General features: G+C 34.2%; 2 protein-coding genes across 6 annotated transcripts; one reads left to right on the forward strand and one right to left on the reverse strand.

The window, feature by feature from the left end:
* The first annotated feature begins 3601 nt into the window (after window positions 1–3601).
* On the forward strand, window positions 3602–15066 carry LOC123696410. 5 transcript variants are annotated; one of them, XM_045642564.1, is made up of 4 exons: window positions 3602–3807; window positions 12071–13454; window positions 13542–13673; window positions 14184–15066. In XM_045642564.1, the coding sequence occupies exons 2-4, from the start codon at window positions 12137–12139 to the stop codon at window positions 14300–14302; spliced, it is 1569 nt and encodes a 522-aa protein (XP_045498520.1). In that variant the 5' UTR covers window positions 3602–3807; window positions 12071–12136; the 3' UTR covers window positions 14303–15066. The 5 variants fall into 5 exon arrangements, with proteins under 5 accessions (XP_045498520.1, XP_045498522.1, XP_045498524.1 ...); XM_045642563.1 differs by lacking the exon at window positions 3602–3807 and adding an exon at window positions 11298–11398; XM_045642565.1 differs by lacking the exon at window positions 3602–3807 and adding an exon at window positions 11613–11635.
* LOC123696415 (translocon-associated protein subunit gamma) lies at window positions 15038–18298 on the reverse strand. The gene is made up of 4 exons (XM_045642572.1): window positions 18053–18298; window positions 17661–17880; window positions 17028–17159; window positions 15038–15284 (listed from the first exon to the last, which is right to left on the reverse strand). Exons 1-4 carry the CDS (start codon window positions 18183–18185, stop codon window positions 15218–15220), a joined length of 552 nt encoding a protein of 183 aa, XP_045498528.1. The 5' UTR covers window positions 18186–18298; the 3' UTR covers window positions 15038–15217.
* Window positions 18299–19880: the final 1582 nt, after the last annotated feature.

Raw genomic sequence — 19880 nt, forward strand, 5'->3', positions numbered from 1 at the left:
GGACAAATTAAGATCAAAGATCAGTGAAGCAAAACCCGTTGAATGACAGGTGTGTTATTAGGCTAGGCGACTTTTTATCACAAAGCTATACTTAAGTGAACAGCAAAACATTTATCTCTAACGTAGGTAGCCAGTTTTTTTGTAGAGTCGTATAAAATAGGATATTACTTGGATATTACGCATTTAATTATATACGTTTACTATCGGATGCCCGTGACTTCTTCTGCGTAAGATATTTTTTTTTTTTGCTGGCAAATCTTATTTCCTTACAAAGTAACTCGACCTATCTGTTAGTGACAGCCTTATCAAAATCATTATAGCCGTTATTAATTAAGACTTTATTATCTATACCTAATTAATACTCAAGTACCTAGCCCTAGAGGCCAATTCAAACGAGTCCGTAAGAATTCATATAAAATAATCTTAGAATACCTACTAATATGTTATAACACCTATATGTTCATGAAAAGCGTGTGAAAATACATAGATAGTTTTAAGTTAATAGCCTTCACAGACAACGACTACGTGTAACGTGACGGACAGCCGACAGATAGGTACGCCCAAGTACGCCAGGTAGACTGCAATATCGAATGCACCTATTTGTATTGCTATAATAAACTTTAAAGAAAACATTTAAAAAACATTTCTACATTACACTCTATATTACGGTCGAGTAAGTAGAGGCTGCGTCATATGAGTATTGACGCGTGCCACGAGATCGTATCAGTGCCGGATTAAGCCAGCGCGGGGCCTGTAGCAAATTCTGTCAAGAGGCCCTTTTTTTGCTATAGTTTCTCAAGTTAAAGGGTATTAAATAAAACAAAACTATTACAAATAAACTTTTCTGCATTTAATATGGGCAAATTTAGAGATAACTTATTAAATTATTGTCATTTCCATAAAGCTATGTGTGCTGTCATTTCGCCGCTGCACTGTACGTACACGGTGCTTCTGTGTGGGTGTTATGTTACCAGATATTGAAAATTTTCCCAAATTTTTCCCCGACTACGGAAGAAAGAGGGTTATGTTTTTCGAGTGTATCTATGTATAATATTTCTTTGGCACGCCCTGCAGTATAAACCGCTGAACCGATTTTGATTTTTGAGGTGACATTGCAATCATCTGAATTATTATGGTAGTGGTGTTAGTGACGTTCTACATAAGTTAGCTGTCAGGGTTTAATTTTAAGTAATATAAATATTTGTATATGATAATTTTTTTATAATATTGTAAAAATTCTTTTGTTATATAAACGATAAATTTTTAATTAAATAAATTCAAAAAAAAAATGTTTCAAAATTACAATGATTACCTAACTATATTATTTTTTATTTTCAAAATATATGAATGCGGATAGCGGTAGTTTTTAGTCTAGAACACGAGACATTTTATTTTTAGAAAGAAAGAAGGAAGAAACCATTTATTCCAATACACACAAACACACAACAATAGCATTGTAAATTATTATTTTATTATGAGCTATGGCTGTCCCACTGCTGAGCAAAGGCCTCTCTTCGCTCCATCCATTTCTCCCTATTTTGAGCAATTTTGCTCCAATCTGCTAAATGGGAATCAAGCTCGTCCCGCCATCTTGTCCTGGGCCTGCCGCGCAGCCTTTTGTCCTTGTTGGGGATCCACAAAGTGGTAATTTTTGCCCACAACTCCTCCGACATTCGGCAAACATGGCCAGCCCAGTTCCATTTCAGCTCATTTATGTATGGTTGCTTGCGCTAAAAAAGGAAGCCACTCAGGATACCTGAGGCATAATACCTTAACACTGATTTTCAGTGACACCTTACGACATCCACATTGTCAGCTGCTTTACTGGATAATAAATAAATATAATTCCTGAATAATAATAATTTTGTCATATCCATCACGGAGTTCAAATGAATTAAATCGCGGGCGAAAACGACTCTGACGTTTTTAAGCTATATAAAAGTAACAAAAAAAAGTATTATGCTTATTAAAATTATCTTATAATGATCATGAACCTTTATTGCACTATACAATTAATAATCACATTCACGATCGAAAAATCCAACAGCACTACCTCGAAGATCTTTTAACCATTTTACCGTTTTACCCATAAAAATGGCAAATTCATTTTCAAAATACTGGCAGCATACGTTGAAGTTTTGTATTCCTTCGTTATTCGTATATGTAAAATTATTATTTGTATACAAAATTAAATAAGCCAAATAATCTACAGAGAACCTGTAAAACGATGTTTTATCTTTTTGTTTGTTTTCGAGAACAAATTTTACAGCGTTTTAATATCACAAGACAGCATTTTTTTACTAAAATAGCAAACCCCCTTTGACGTATTGCATGACACTATAATCGCTATAGCACTGGCGGAGGTTCGTATTCGTTTTTGATTTCGTATTTTCTTTGACAAGGGCGATGGATGATTGTCATGCTCCATCTGCCTTTTATTTTGTAATCTAAGGTTTGATAGTCGATAGAATCCTATTTTATTTGATCGGGTTGTTACGACTAGCTCGTTCGATGACAATATCAGGGGATTCCCCTGTTAGTTTTGCCGTGCTACCAACTTGCGTGTAGCGCAGTGCAAGCAGTACAACACAACTTTTGGTGTAGCCAGCGCTCAATTGTAGAAACATGGTAAAATTTTAAATTATTGTTATAGATTTTGATACCAACGTTTCTCGCGGTAGGTACGTGTATTTTTTTTACGGTACGTGTATTATAAATTGATATTCTTTTACGGTCAGACAGGTGTTAGACCGCGGGGCCCCCCGAGTCGCGGGGCCCGTAGCATTTGCTACTCTTGCTACGTGGCTAATCCGGCACTGGATCGTATATAACTGAAATTTTTCCATGAAAAGCGACGAGGCGTAACGCGAAAGTCGGATTGCCTTCTCGACTGCCTCCTATATGACTATTGACTTCACATTGTTACGCATAGCTTAGTGGTGGACAATTGATATGGAAACACGCATAATGATTTTAAATACTGATAGAGATACGTTTCCAGACATTTGTTGCGTGAATAAGTTAATATAGAGTTATACTTTTGTCAACAAATTAAATTTAACAACTAATTAGAATTTTTTTATTAAATTTATTATATAAATTACTTTCATATTTTCATGCACTATGCAATTTAGATATATATGAATATAATAATTAAAAACATTTAAAATTACTCACCAGCTAATAAATTATAGGAAGTAACTAGGTAGTTAGTTAGGTAGGTAGGTCATAAAAATATTCCTCATAGGTACCTACGAAAAGAAAAGATGTTGAAATTTGAAAGGTAAGTCTGATTTAATAAACTTTTTCATATATCAACCATATTAATAATTATTTAAAGATAATTTAAAGGGTATTCAATATTCATGTGTCTTTAATAAATTTGAACACCTTAAATTTTTAGTTTGAAACATTTCGAAAAATAATGAATCCTTTGATGATTTGCATTAATAATATAGGTACCTACCTAAATAAATTTTTATTTGACGCATTAAGATTGTAATAAATAACGCATAAAGATGTAACTATACAAAGGCATATTTAATTATTTATAAAATTTAAAGAAACGTAACATTTTGTTTGCAGACGAAACAGATTCGTTAATATGAAACCGGTGTTGCCTCGCACGTGCATCCGACACGCATCATGGACCCCAAGACATCCACTTAGTGCGTCCTCGCTCTTCACACCATCCGTACGCATGGAGATACCATTTCCCGCGCAAACATAACATTAAAAAAACAATGAACAAGGCTGAAAAAATAGTGCTTTGAAAAGGACATTTTGTGCTTCTGAAATAAACTTTTTGTAAGTATTTTTTTATAGTTTTACACTTCTTTTTCATTTTGTTTACTAAGCACTGATATAATATGCAACTCTTTATCTTGCTTATTGGAAATTGATACCAATTTTTTTTTTCATAATAATTGCAAAATTCAATACAAGTTATAAATATTACATCCATATAAAATCCGAATTAATATCTAATAATTTCACCGACAAGTAGGTAGTCCAATAAAAATATAACTTATGCTTTCGGTATGTATTATTAACTCTCATATTCATATAAACATAGAAAATAAAAAGGAAAATATCCACTTATTTAATTTAAAATACACATAATTATATTTTTATTTCGTTGTTTGTTAAAAAAATTGTGAATATTCGTAATGTACCTAAATGAAAAGTTTGTAATAAAATTTTAAATATACGTAACACATTAGTATAAACTATATAATTATTATAAAATAGAGACCTAAGTGAAAATTAATTCTGCATATGTAATAGGCAGCCTATCATCGGCAGCAAATCTACCAAGATTACTACTATATGAACAGGTTTAATATTATTAAAATAACGAGTGTTGCTTAAACACTAATTTATGATAATATCTTTCACTTTTTAATAATATTTTTAAATTTTATTATTCATTGTTTTCCTTAACCTGCAACTGGTTAATCACTATTTACCAAATAGTTCAGGATACATCGCCCATTTTTGCAAGTGACTACTATCAAGCTGATTTTCCGTTTGTAGCTTTAGAACCATCAAATCAAAATTTTTTATCCTTGTTATCTTGTTAGAAATTATGTTGAACGATTTATTTTTTCTATTCTTGTAATTAAATTTATTTAAGCACTTAAAATAACAGTAACGTAATTATATTATAAGTTTTCTTGTGCATACCTGTAATTGGTGTATACATCATATTAATATTCGATAGTTGTTTAGTTTAAATTGTGAAAATTTTCATGTGTACTCTGTTGGTATGTCTAAATTAAATAAATAAATAAATCTCTGTTAGCTACCACAATCGAGACTTTCGTACACGAAATTATGGGGCGTCTCATCAAAATAAAGCTACAAACGGAAAATTAGCTTGATAGTAGTCACTTGCAAAAATGGGCGATGTATCCTGAACTAAAACGGGTCGTTAGTGCAAAAAGCCAACCTGTTGAGGAGCAGCGGAATGTTACGGTTAGCAGATCTTGTATGTCTTTATTTGGTTGATCGAAAGGCAATAATGCACAATTTATGATCTAATATGCTAAGGAAATACATCATTGCATTTTAAAATTCTATGGTTCAGTACCTACCTACTTACATCTCTTGGGGTCTTAGGCAAACGACCTGAGATATTGTGCAATATTAAGTGCTTTGTAATACCTATTGTGATGAATTGCCTCCCAGTATGACAAAGCCAAAAAGTGCTTTGCCTGCTTTATCAGAAATCTATTATGAAATATTGAGCTCGTTGGCGTTGTTAGATTTAATCGATTTTTTACGCGGAGCTTTAAATAGATTGCATGTACATATCATAGACGTGAGATATATTAGGTACTTGCAAGTTTATCAAATACATACATACAATACAAGATCAACAGAATAAGAAATCAAATAGATAATTAGATGGGTACTTACATAATGCTACTAAAAAGACATTATGTACAGGATTTAATAATCTTACTCAAAAAACAATAAATCTTAGAAAAAACTACTTAGTTACTTACCAATTCAAGTTTAAAAAAAAATATTTTTTTGCTCCTACTACAGTAGAGTGAATATGATTGTCAATAAATTAAACCTTTATATTATGTAATAGGTAGGTAATGTGTGTGTGTGTGTGTGTGTAATGTGTGTAGTGGCCTTTTTTCATTTATTTTTATTTTGCGCCACCATTAGTTTCATACAATTTTATTCTATAATATGAAAGATAGATAAAAGCAATGTTATACAATTTAAATATATGTATATTGCACTATAGTCCTTTCCACCTAAGATGATTTCTGTGACACATCGATTTTTGACACGTGTAGAGATGTCTTTACTGAAATCGTATCAATTGTTTCCGATAATCGATAATATTTTATATGGAAATGAAATCGATTTGAATAAAGTACTAAAATTAGTTTTTTCGGCATTTCGCCAACAATTAACTAAGGAAACTTAGCAAACAACAGCAAAAAAAAAATTCAACAATAACAATTAGTAACAATAACAGAATACCACGTAAAATATCAATATAAAAATGCAACTGGTATACAAAGCTGACGCACTCGTACAGACGATTGACTCGATTGACAAACGATCACAAGATGGGCGCCGATTATATGTTTTCCAACTCTATGATTTTTCAACGATCCATTTCATGTACACGAATTGCGTAGGTATTATAATTTTGTGTTATTTTATTTTATTTTTCATTATATTAAACTAAACATTACTGTTTTTGATTTATAAGCTTAAGATGTTTCATTTTTATATTTTTGGTAATAATGCCGCCATAAAATAAAAATACTATGCACTAAAATTATTTTGGCGTTTTAAACATAAAATACGTAATTCGGAACACGACGAAGTGTCACAGGAATCATCCTACGTGAAAAGGACTATAAGAGCGAATTATTTTTGAAATTATTTTAAACTAGCTTCCGCCCGCGACTCCGTCCGCGCGGATGTCGGTCTTCGCGTGGATGGTTTATTTCGCCATTTTGAGTAACTCTAACAATGACATCTTATAAATATCTATTGGACCCAAATACGGCTAGGTCTATAATAATACGCCACGTGTGTTCGCGGTTCTACAGAAAGACGTCTATGGATAAAACTGAAAAATTAAGATTAATTTTTTTCTACGTATTTTTCCAGGATAAAAAGTATCCTATTTTACGCCCAGGATAATAAGGTATAATTATACCAAGTTTCATCGAAATCGAACCGTTAGTTTTCACGTGATGCCTTCACATACAGACAGACAGACAGACAGACAGACAAAAATTTTTTTAATCACATATTTGGGTTTGGTATCGATCCAGTAACACCCCCTGCTATTTATTTTTTCAATATTTTTAATGTACAGAATTGACCCTTCTACAGATTTATTATATGTATAGATTTGCTAAATTAAAGCTAATCTATACCTACATATAATAAATCTGTAGAAGGGTCAATTCTGTACTTACATTGAAAATATTGAAAAAATAAATAGATTATCCTGGGCATAAAATAGGATACTTTTTATCCCGGAAAAATACGTAGAAAAAAATAAATCTTAATTTTTCTTAATTTTCCCGCGCGGACGGAGTCGCGGGCGGAAGCTAGTAAGTAATAAAGATAATTACGAGAAACTTTTTAATCCATACTAATATTATAAATGCGAAAGTAACTCTGTCTGTCTGTTACTCAATCACGCCTAAACTACTGAACCAATTTGCATGAAATTTGGTATGGACATATTTTGATACCCGGGAAAGGACATAGGCTACTTTTTATTACGAAATATGTACCACGGGCGAAGCCGAGGCGGACCGCTAGTATTATCTAAATCGTTCGTACGATGGTCAATTCTTTTAAAGATATTTCTAGTTTTTCTATGTGAGATAATTATTTCCTTTTAATTTATATTATATAACATTTTTAACATTTTTCTCCGAACAGAAACTTCAAACTATTTAGGACCGGTTAGCCCTCGGTATTCCCGCTATGACAGAGACTGACGGAAAAACTAAAGTTAGGTTAGGTCCTTTGTCTTGAGTAATGAGTATCTAATCGTCATTTATGATAAGGGTATCATAGACCAAAAAAAGAGGAGGTTCTCTAGTCGACTGTATTTTTTTGGTTTGTTATCTTAAATCTTTCGACTGGGTGAACCGATTTTGATTATTATTTTTTTATTGGAAGCTAGTGCCTTTCGGAAAGTTTTCTAACAATTTGAGGGCAGTTTAGACTTTTGCTAAAAAAATAATGATTAAATGTAGCTATATATTATGTACATATTATGTAGTCCAGTATAAAAATATCGTTCTGCAACTCAAACTCAATCTCAATTAAATACAATTGCGAATAATCCCGATCACAACATTGTAAGTATTTATTTCACAAACCCATAAGCATTAATAAAATTTCGGTTTTAGTTTATGGCTTTTGCATATATTGTACTTATTATTGTGAATATCTGACTCTTTCAGTTTATGTGCTTAAAACACCTACTCGAGTATTTAGGAACTAATTACCTGACTTTAACATTTTGTTTACCATTTCATATTGAAATATTTTTTAATTAGTTCGCTGAATTAGCATTATTTTCTCAGCAATGGAACTGTCTATGCCCATGATCTAAGACTCAATACCATGGAGAGTTGACGACGTCGTAAACATTAAGATATATGACTGTAACATGTATTCCTTGGCTGGACACGCGTTTAAACTTCCATTATTATAGCCGACACAGTCAAGCTAGTAAGGTGAATTTGCAATAAGGAAGACTATATTGCATTTTATCACTAGAGATCTAAGGTTAATAAACTCATTTTTCAATTAAATGTTGCCTTTGGATCTTTAACTTGACCCCTGACAGGGAACGCTGTACGCAAGAACGCACTCTGAGGATTACCCTGTAGGCTGTAATTAAAATAAACTTTCAAGCTCTGGCTTGGAAGAAAATTTTTGCTTATAGGTAAGTATAAGGGGAAACGTTATTTGAATCTCCAATTTTAATAACATGGTACGTTATTCAATAAAATCAGCCTTATTTAACTTGAGGGTTTTTTTTTGGATAATTCTATGTAGAGTTAGGTACCTTTAGCCGATGTGCCTGCACATTATTTTGTTTCGAATACTAATTATGAATAGTGAATGTATTAAACTGTGATATTAAAGAGATTGATCAAAACTTCAACAATAATAGCAACACGCAAATACGCAATACATTGGTGTTCATTACATTGTACATCGTGATTTATCAAAAGATATTTATGGAAACCATTTTTATACAATTATGCATTTAAATAAATCACAATTTTCTGCTGTTAGCTTTCTATGAAATTACACGAACATTAAAATGGCGGACAATAGAAGAACGTAAAAGTACCTACCTACTATAATAGTTAATACCATATACATAGGTATTATATTATCTGTGGTAAAAGTAAAATAATGTAACATACTTTATTTAAAAGAAAGTAATAGTGGTCGTAGGTATATGGTATTTATTACCTACTGCAACAAACTTAGTATCTCCTGTATCTTGAACGTTATTTTTCCATAAGTAGACATTCACGATCGAGGTCTTTAAAATTCTAAAAGACAGACTATCTCTACACCTTTATATGTATAATGTATATTATATTTTTCCATAATACATACTACATTGCTGCAGCTGCGTTATGACTATGAGATAAGAATACACAATTATATTTTAGTCGATATCTTCACTTAACACTATCCAAGCAACAATAGGTAGGTAGGTAATGTACTATTTAAAAATTAAAATCAACAAGAATTAATTGTTGTATTTTAATAGTTACATAACAATATATTTGAAATCATAAAGCATATAACACGAAGCAATTATAAACAAGAGCACAGTTGAACGCAATGTCAGATGAAACAAGTTTATAATCGGACGTAAGAGCAGATGAATGCTATAAGTGAAAAACGAATTGGATAATTGTTTGTAAGTGCGGAATGTGACGTGGTGGCCGTGGCTTTGGAGTCTCTGTACAATCAGTTCAGCCGAGTTTCACCCGGAGTATTCACGCTGTTACTTTTACAACGCGCGGCCGCACATGACAACGCTCTGTTTCCCTAGGTCTCATTGTCTCATACAACACGTTCATTAATGGAAATGTTTTAAACTTTCCATGCGAAGCGTCAACTGTCACCTAAAAGATGAACCGCGAACCTCAGTATTACTTGTCCATAATTGTTTACGTAATTCTAACAATCAGCATTATACATACAAGAAAGAAAGGCATTTCCGCCTACGTATCTTTTGACTATATAATGGAGAAACGTTTTATGAATACATGAATAAATATTAGAGTAACGATTGTATATTATAATATGCTCTCTGCTCTAATGAGAAACAAAGATTATTACATTCTACTACACAAAGCAATTTGTTTTATTTTTAAAGGGGGAAATAACTATATCTAACGAAAATTATATTTTACTACCTAGCTTGCCCGCGGCTTCGCCCGCTGTGTCTAAAACCTAATAAATTATATATACTAAAAACTTCCTCTTGAATCACTCTATCTATTAAAAAAAACTGCATTAAAATCCGCTGCGTAGTTCTAAAGATTTGAACACTCACAGGGACAGAGAAAGCGACTTTGTTTTATAATGTTTAAACTTACATTGATTTTTAAAAATCGGTAAAGAAACTACGGCAATCGTAATTGTACGTACATAAAAAAAAACTTAGAGCATTAAACTTAGTTATTACGGCAAAGTTTCATACAAATCCCTCCAGTAGTTTTTTCGTGAAAGTGCAACAAACATAAGTATCTTTACTTTTACAACCTTTCTCATTTAAAATATTAGTAGGATATCTACCTAAGATAATACTAGTAATACGCTTATATAGTTAAAGGCTTATATATTGAATCAATCTTATCTTGTTTTTTGTATTTTTTTCCAATGCAAAGAGGTCTATAACCCTAATAACAACCTTAAAACTTGAATCGCAATCTTCGATAGAGAACATTTTTATAGCAATCACGATCACGATCCGAATACAGTACCTACCTATTGTTTAATGTTATTCGTTCTTAAGACAGATAAGCGCGATACTAAATACATAATATTTATATTATTTTTATAAATAAAGTGAAGTTATTATGTTAATGAATAATTTAGTGAAGTGACTCATCTCGCGGCTTTAACTCACTTAAGGCTAGGCGGTAAGAATAAAACTGCTTAGTGCAAAACCATGTAAATTAGACATTCGGTAGAGGATTATTCGCGATATACTATGAATTATATTACCGTTGCAATGATCGTTTGCCTGCGCGATTGTCTGAGTTCTTCAAACGTTCAGAGGTCCAGACCGTTAGTTTAACGCCAAATCTGTCCACGATACTCCCCGGCGTTCGTGTACGTAGTTTGATTCGGATAATAAACTTTAAAGTCACGATCTGGTCTGTGAAGCTGTCTGCGTAATCTTTTGCCTGAATAAGAACCTTCCTTATGCGGGAACTCATGCATATTTTAAGTTTATCGCAATTTGCAGCTAACATTATCTACTTTCCGATGCGAAGTGTCGAGCGTGGAATATCCAAGAATATTCTATGAATATTTCTGTTGATATCTAAAACCACTCGTGTAAGAATGTGTGCGTATTGTATGTATTAACTTAATCAATCCGAACTGTTGTTATTTCATTTATTCGTACCTAACTAAGTATTTCTTAATAAAAACTAGGTACTTAAGCGGGTTTAAAAATCAATCTACACCAGCTGCAATAAAAACTAAATAACATTATATCTTACCGTCTTACGTGGAAGATAATTCAATTCCATTACTTTTTCGTTTATAACTTTTTGCAATACATACCCTTTTTATTTTCTCACGAATGAGCATTTATTGCATTAAAAAAGAAGTTTACTGGAAACAGGTAAGTTGTTGCGCAGGCGCAAGTAACGTAAGTTTAACTTACTCGCCCTTAGGGATGAGAATTAATACGTTCGTTGCCCCTATGTGTGTTGAGGACACTAGTGACTAGACAGGCGATAACACATCCTGTGTTTAGGTTCATGAATACAACTAAGCTTACGCAAAGTGCTACTTTATTCTAACGTAGAGAACAACATGTTACATAGCAGTGTGTTTAAAAATGATTTGTAAAAATTGAGTAGGTATATATTTTTACTTTATAATATTATACTTAAGTAACTAACTACAGTTAGTGCATGATTTTTATCCTACACTGTTTTATGGTAGCATTAAAAATTATAACACTGAAAGGAAAAACTACCTATCTCATAACTTCCAAAGATATTATCAAACCTACTATGATATTGTCTTGTGTACCTATATGTCCATAACAATTTATTTAAATATTACATAATTATTAGGTACTAAGAAACCTATATAGGACAGAACATCTAGAAACGTAATGTTTTCGTTTTTAATAAAAAAAAAATCAACAAAGTTAAGGTGCCTAGAGGTTCAGGGCTGCGTAACCGGTTTATGTGGGATATACCAACTTTGTTTCGTTAAAAGTCAAGACATTTTGAATAAATACCTTGGCTCAGGAATTTGACTTATGGTATGTTTTAATTTTCAGAGGAAACTATTGGAGCGCGGATGTATCTACTGCGGGACTCGGGTAGCTGAGGGCCGGCAAGGCCTGATGGCGGGCACAACATTACACTCACTGCTCTTAATAGCGGTGCTCTCACACTCGGCGATTAGCTATGCTGCTCGGTTTGGTGATCGGATTGCTCCTCGAATACCCGCCCCGTACGCGCCACGTAATGCGAAAATAGCTCATAGATATGCTCAAAACGAGGAAGACGACCGAGACTATGATGAGCAAATCTTGGCTATGGATGAAGATGAATTTAAACCGGAAACAGAAGCTCCGCATAGACGCCCTGCACGAACGGAAGCGCATCGACTGGAAATGAGTACAGAATATTTTGTTATACCGGAACGTATTTCTTCTACGTCATCTTCAACGTCTCGCCCAAAAGCAATTTCGACACCGCGACCAATAAACAATACAACACCAACAGTGAAAACTTTAGTGCCAATAGCGGTCTTGAGACCGGAACCTTGGGCCGTTCCGATACTAGCATTAGCGTGCGTTATAATGATAGTGATATGTGCTTTTGAAGCTTTTGTTATTTGGGGAGCTAGTAAAAAGGCTCCGAGTCATCGACATTTGCTTCTTGGACAAACATTACTTTTTGGCCTTTTTTTGTGTGCAGGCACTGCAGCATTATATGTCGCATCGCCTACTAATTTTACATGTGGTGCAGTCCGCTTTGGAACTGGAGTATCATACGTTATTGTGTTTGTGACTTTATTAGTGAAATGTGTATTTTTATTGAGTTTAAATGGAGGAGTTTATCTCCCAGCAGCGTATCAAGGATTATTATTATTTTTTGCAATAATGATACAAGTGGCCATTGGAGCGCAATGGCTTGGAGGTTCGCCCCCGCGAGTTGCTGCCGGCGGAACCAGATGTGAAACCGCACTATCTGATCTACTACTATCATTGTGTTATGCCGCATTTCTGATCGCTGTAGTATGTGGTGTTGCGCTCCGCTCCCGCGGCATACGCGACAACTATCGAGAAGCGACTCATATAGCCGCAGCAGGTGGCGCAACGGCCGCAGTTTGGGTATGCTGGGTGGCGGCAGCCCTGGGAGCACCTGAACAACACAAAGATGCTTGTGTAGCAGCTGGTTTGCTCGGTACCTGTACCGTAGTATTCGCTCTCATGTTTGCACCGAAAGGGCGTCGCCTTGCGGCGTTAGGACGTGAAGGTCGCTGGGATGCAGATCGTGAAGAAGGATTGAGTTCTTTAGGCGCGGGCGGATCCGGCTACTCGCCTTCATTCTTCCATTTCAAACCAGTTAAATACGGGATGGTATCAGCCGTAGGCCAAACTCAAGCGGCGCCATCAATACTAGATCGCAAGGAACCCCCAGCTCAGCAAGCCGGTTAGTTAAGTATCTAACATGCGCTAGTAAAGTGAGAATTAGCGCTTACGCACATCACCTAATCGCTATGCACTGGGTTGTTTGCAGATCCGTACAGTGGTATGTTCCTGGGCTCGCACTTCCACAGACGCACATTGTGCCCTCCGCCGCACTACCCTATGCACCCACTAACGCACTTTAACTACAATTACCCGCCCTATCACTACATGTTACCACCAGGTATAAATAATTGCACGATTTTCCGTGTTTATATTCTAGAGATATTACTCAGACGTAAAGTATAAATATATAACTATACCAATTATTATGCAATCAATTTAACATAACTTACACAAACCTCCGATCAATAATTTTAATTTTTATATTTATAGTAATTCTTAAAACCACAGATAACGGATTGAGGTTGTTGTGAATAAATTGTAAAATAATATCTATAAAGAGCTGTATAACAATAATTATGTACTTATGATACAATATGTTATCGTACACTATATTGATATAAGAAAGCTAACCAATTTTACAATAAGTACTTGATACCAAGTTAAGATATTACTGATTGGAAACCTGTAAATAATGTTAGGTATACTTATAAATATTTCGAACTGAAAGATTTACCCTGCGAATACACATACAACTTAAAATAAAAGACATACAATAAGCTGTTTTTAAACGACATCAAGGCTCAGGCCCTCAGGGCTTAACAAAACCTAACAAGTATTCTTTTTACAGGCGTGATGATGCGACCGGAGGAGGCCAACGTGTACACGAGCGTAGAGCCCACCTTCAGCAGCAATCCCAACGTATTCTTCCAACGCACGGAGCCGTTGCACGTCGGCATGATGTACTGAGCCCCAGGCAAACCAGCGTTCCCGCGCGAACAGTGAGATTTGACGGATTATTAATAACAAAACCATAGACAATTTGGAAAAAAATGGGTTTCCGAGAAGTAAGTGTCGTCGCAGGAGGTGCTAATAGAAAGATATAAATTATAAAGTAATTGAGATTATGATGACAATGATTGAGAGAATACTGTAAATTGTAATGCTGTTAAGAATTATAAAAACCTTACGAGGATCAAATACAAATCTTTAAATAGCAATTTTCCTAAACTACTTTCCTAATGAACATTTTACACCATACCATGGGACCATCATGTTTGCAGAAGCTATTGCAAGCTTGCAATTCTTGGCTCTATGTTGTATATGCTGTAACTCTAGAAATTTCTGTATAGAAATCTCTAACAATAAATGAACTAAATATAAACATCTATCAGATAAATCTTTAAAAAAATTGTATAGTCAGTATAAAAATTGCTTGGTATAGCCTATACCTGCCATGCCTAAGTATATGAATTTTAGTCAATAGTACATATTTTTTAATTATAAACTTGACCAAATTACTAGAAATGACTACATTTTAATTGCATAACAAAATTAGTAATAGCTTAATGTAGGGTAATATTTTTTTTCTTTTTTGCAAGTATGTATCTCCAAATAGAATATTATAAAATTTGTGATGTTGAATTCTAAGCCCACCCTGACTGAAAATTGTGTCAAATTTAAAAATAAATAACTAATATGCTCTTAATGGTGTAAATAAAATTTATTTTGTATTTAAAATGTTTTATTTTACTATTTATTAAAAAAATTGTCTTAAATAATTTCAGCAACAAAAGAACACTTAATAACTTAGACCTTTGAATTGATGACAATATTAAATTATTAGTCACGCTTCACTCACACTGCACTATGTCTTTATTAAATTCATTTTGTTCCCGTTGAGAGGAGAGCAAGAAGTCCTGATGCAGCTGAGAGAGACACAATGTAATTGCTGTAAAAATTGTGTTAAGGAAATAAAATAGAATCATAGTTAGAAAATAAAATCATCTTAATTATAAATCTCGTGTCACAATGTTTGTCCTCAATGGACTCCTAAACCACTTAACCGATTATAATAAAATTCGCACACCATGTGCAGTTCGATCCAACTTGAGAGATAGGATAGTTTAAATCTCAAATTGTTTAAGAGAAAGCGGGCGAAGCCGCGGGCGGTAAGCTAGTAGTTATATAAAACGATATCTGGAAACACTTTCACTTAATTTAGAACATTATTCTGGATAGCGATATTAGAATATTTATCTTATATCGCTATCCAGAATAATGTTCTAATACTTTTTGTCATAGATGACATAAAGTTTTGGATTGTTACTTTAATACAATCTTGCCTTAGATTGAGACATGGTTGAATGTCAATGACATTTTGAAGATTATTCAAAACTTACTTTATTGTAAAAATAAAAACAGTCATAATTTTAATGCCAAGAAACTTATTCTTTTTGATATAATATGAGATATTTTAAAGTGTAACTTTTATTACATCGTCTCAAACTTTTTGGTCTGTGTAGCGCATGTCGCATGACGCACGATACGTACGATAATTATCGTACAAATACGATAATTTTTAGTTAAATGTCTATAGTGTGAAAAAAAGTTTCACTTTTACCGTGGTTTCATAAAACCACACAACATTTAGAAATTAAAGACTTTTTAACGGATTTTAAACGCGATTTATTCATTCTATTATTTTCCCGACGTTTCGAACACTTTACAGCGAGCGTGGTCACGGGGAGACTGAGATGTTGTACGTCTTGATGGTCATTCAAAAATTGTTATTTGTGAACTACCTCCACCTATTCCTCCGTAGTTGGTATCTGGAGTATTTTTCCGGATGTTGGCAGTATTGGCTGATCGTGTCTTCTAGTCTTTTGGTACGTTTGACATGGGATTTCAAATTCTTAATAACAGGATCCCAGGTGTTAGAAAGTTTCAAACCATCTTCTCTATTGAAATTTGGATGTTTTTTAATTTCAATAGCCTCGCGCACAAGTCTTGGAAAAAATTTATTTTCTCTGGCAAGGATTTGTGGTTGGTCAAATCTTATGAAGTGGTTGTTGTCCAGTGTGTGTTCACATACCGCAGACTTCTTGTGACGCCGGTGCTTGATATCCGCAATGTGCTCCTTCAGTCGGTTAGCAATGCTTCTTTTTGTTTGGCCGATGTATGAGAGACCACAGTCACAGTCTAACTTGTACACGCCTGCATCTTGTAGAGGAATATTACTTTTAATTGGTCTCAAGAATTGGTTTATCTTCTTATGCGGCTTATATATAGTTTTAATTGAAGCTCGTCTTAGGATTCTTCCAATTCTGTCAGTAACTCCCTTCACATATGGTAGGTAGGCCGGTTGTCTTTCAACTGTGTGTGGCTTCGTTCGACTCCTGTGATGCTGTGGAGGCGCCTGCAGCTTGTTGTTACGTAGTACTCGCTTGACATGCTGCAGTTCCCCGCTGAGGTGGGCAGCATCACAGAGGTGGCGGGCTCTCTGAAACAAAGATTTACCGACAGAAGCTAGTTGGCAAGGGTGGTGGTGAGATCCACCAGACAGAAAAAGTCTTTAATTTCTAAATGTATAATACTCGCGTAAAATCAAACCCTAGAAAATACCACACAACATTTTTTTGTTTATTATTATACTGAAAATAAAACATTTTTATCATATTTTGAAAAAGGATACACAGTTGGTGTGAAGGAGCGCAGTAAATAGAAACTGCTCAGGATCACAATGGTCAGGAAAAGAGCATTGTTGTAGAAGATTGAGAAAGTTGTGGCTTCATAATCAGCTACCTCATTCTTCTTCCACAGAATTCTGAAATAAGAACACATAAGCAACTTATTTTTCATTTCTAGATAACAAATATACAAAAACAAAGAAAGCTAGGTATCTACTGATAGATATAATGCACTATCAATGTTAAGATTGTACACTGTATACTGTTTATGTACAATGTATATAGGCATTAGCTATAAGAGAAAATCAGAGAAGTACCATAAGATAACACAAAAGTTCACAATTTTTAATATCACAATCACAGCCATATTTGTACACAACATACTAAATAATTCATTAAAAAAATAAATAAAGTGCCCTTAAAATATAATTAACATTCTTATGTTCACTTTAGTAATCTGTCTTTATATAGTTTCCTATGTATGTATATATTTTATTATATTCCATATAAATATATTCATGTGGCATCAAGATTAATAAGATAACACTTTCACTATAACAATGCAGCACTATTCTTATAGGACTAGTTTTGCCTAAGATCTTACAAGACATAAATTTATAAGTGGAACCTTTGGTTACCTTTCATCCTTTTCTTTTCTGCTCATTTTCTTATCATCAGCCAGTTTCCTTGACATTTCACGAGCAACAGCATCCTCTCTACGGACAGCTACGCGGTGTTTTAGCTGGAACTTCGTGTTGCGGTAGGCGAGGGCAAGGAGCCATGTACTTAGGGCAGTCACAAACACAAACCAAGCTAATGATGTGTTTACTTCCATAGCATGTACTCTCCAGAAAAGCCCTGTAAGATTATGAATGAGGAATGATTAATTGAGGGAAGAGTAAAATAGTGCCACACATGCAAGATAAATTACTTTCACTTTCCATGTATGAGAACATTTCCAAAATTAAGTAAATGTTTTCTTTTTAATATATACATTATAAAATCTAAATATATACAAAATAATACTTACAGATGGGAATTGCGGATACGATGAAAGCGTTTCCATAAAATAAGGCTGATGATTTTGTAGATACGTTTCTACTAAAGTCCTGTAAAAGCAGTTCTTCTTCTTTTGTAAATGCTTTATTGCCTTTTCCGGACATTGTGTTTTATTTATATTTCTCTTAAAAATCTGAAATTTAACAATTATAAATTTTACGGTTCTAACGTGTAATCGGCACCCAGGGAAAAGGCAATGATTTCAAATCTAAAGTCAAAACGTCGATGACGTTAAGCTTACATGTCACTTGACGTTGCTTCAACGTGTCATACCAGCAACCAGAAACATGCGATTCTAAAGTAGCCTACTCACGATTCAATTTCAGTAACAATCTGCTGACACAATCTGCAGTGAGCTGACAGATTGTGTCGTGAATAGTATAGTTGAGGGCACGTTGGGGGCGTAACCCAACATGTTGTGTATTGGATCGGCGCGGAAGCAACCCGACAAATTGTCTCAGCAGATTGTGTGCGTGTTGAAACGTGAGTATTGTGATTGCTCCAATCTCGGCTCAATCGCGCTGCGCAGTAATCGCAAAATGGCGGTTTTGAGATAAACGCGGGAAAGACATTTTTACATATTTGAGGAAGATGTTTATATTTTATAGCCGTTTATACTTTATAGCCCTTGAAATCTATCAATAAAATTGGAAAAAATACAAGCTTTACAAAGATAATTATCTTATATTTCATAAATTAGTATATCCATTAATAATGCGTATTATTGCGTTGAGGTTTAGCATCAGGCCAGGCATCAACGTGACGTGCACACGTTGTGGCAAGCAATCGCGGAATGAAATTGTATCAGCAGATTGAGGGTTGGATGAATCGTGAGTAGAGAACGCTCAATCGCGACTTCAACAAATTGTGTCAGCAGATTGTGGGTTGTGTTGAACCGTGAGTAGGGCCTAAAGATACACAGTGTTAGCAACCTGAAGTGAGCTGATTATCGTACCAGGGGCGTAAAATTATCGTTTATTAGGCGTTTATGGTTCGAAATTATCGTACTTTTTTGAATAAAGTGAATTTTAAGTCAATAAATCATCCCTATAGTTAATCTTTGTTTAACTACCGCTGTCAAATCAACGGGACACTGAAACCCAAACGTTTTACGTGCCCTACTATTCATTATGTACTCTTTGGTTTTACGCGTGGTACAGACTATAGACCTGAACCGATTCCATTTCCACTTTATGTTCAATAAACGCGCCAAGTTTAAAATTCAATCCGACAAAATTTCACTGTTCCCATCAAAGTTCGATATGAAACACGTCAAAATTTCTTATTTGTATGGGTGAAATAATATAAATTCTCGAATTTTGCATGATAGAAATTATCGCACGATAATACTATGCTATCGTACATCGTACGTAGGCACAAAATTATCGTGTTTGTACAATAATTATCGTACGGTTCCGAACACTGAACATACATATTTACTGTAATGCCTCCTCTACACTATTCGCGAAGTTCCTCGGCGAAATACTCGGCCGAAGTCCGCGGTGCTACAAAAAGTTGGACCAGGTAAGCCGAAGTGCCCCTCTACATTATTCTATTCGTCTAACCTCGTTCAACTTCACGAGTAGTGTAGAGGAGACATAACAAAAAATTAAAAAAGAAAATTACTTTTAAATAGATGTATTTTATATTTTTGAAACTTTTTGCTCCAATTCCGCAAAATCACGTGGCTGGTAAGAGCAGTTTAGCCTTCATTTATAAACGATGTAAAACAAATAAAATAAAAATACGTGTGGCACTCGGGGACTGCCGCGGTAAAGTTATTGCATAGCATGCCTTCA

This window comes from Colias croceus, chromosome 12, assembly GCF_905220415.1.
Source record: "Colias croceus chromosome 12, ilColCroc2.1".
Lineage (NCBI taxonomy): Eukaryota > Metazoa > Arthropoda > Insecta > Lepidoptera > Pieridae > Colias > Colias croceus.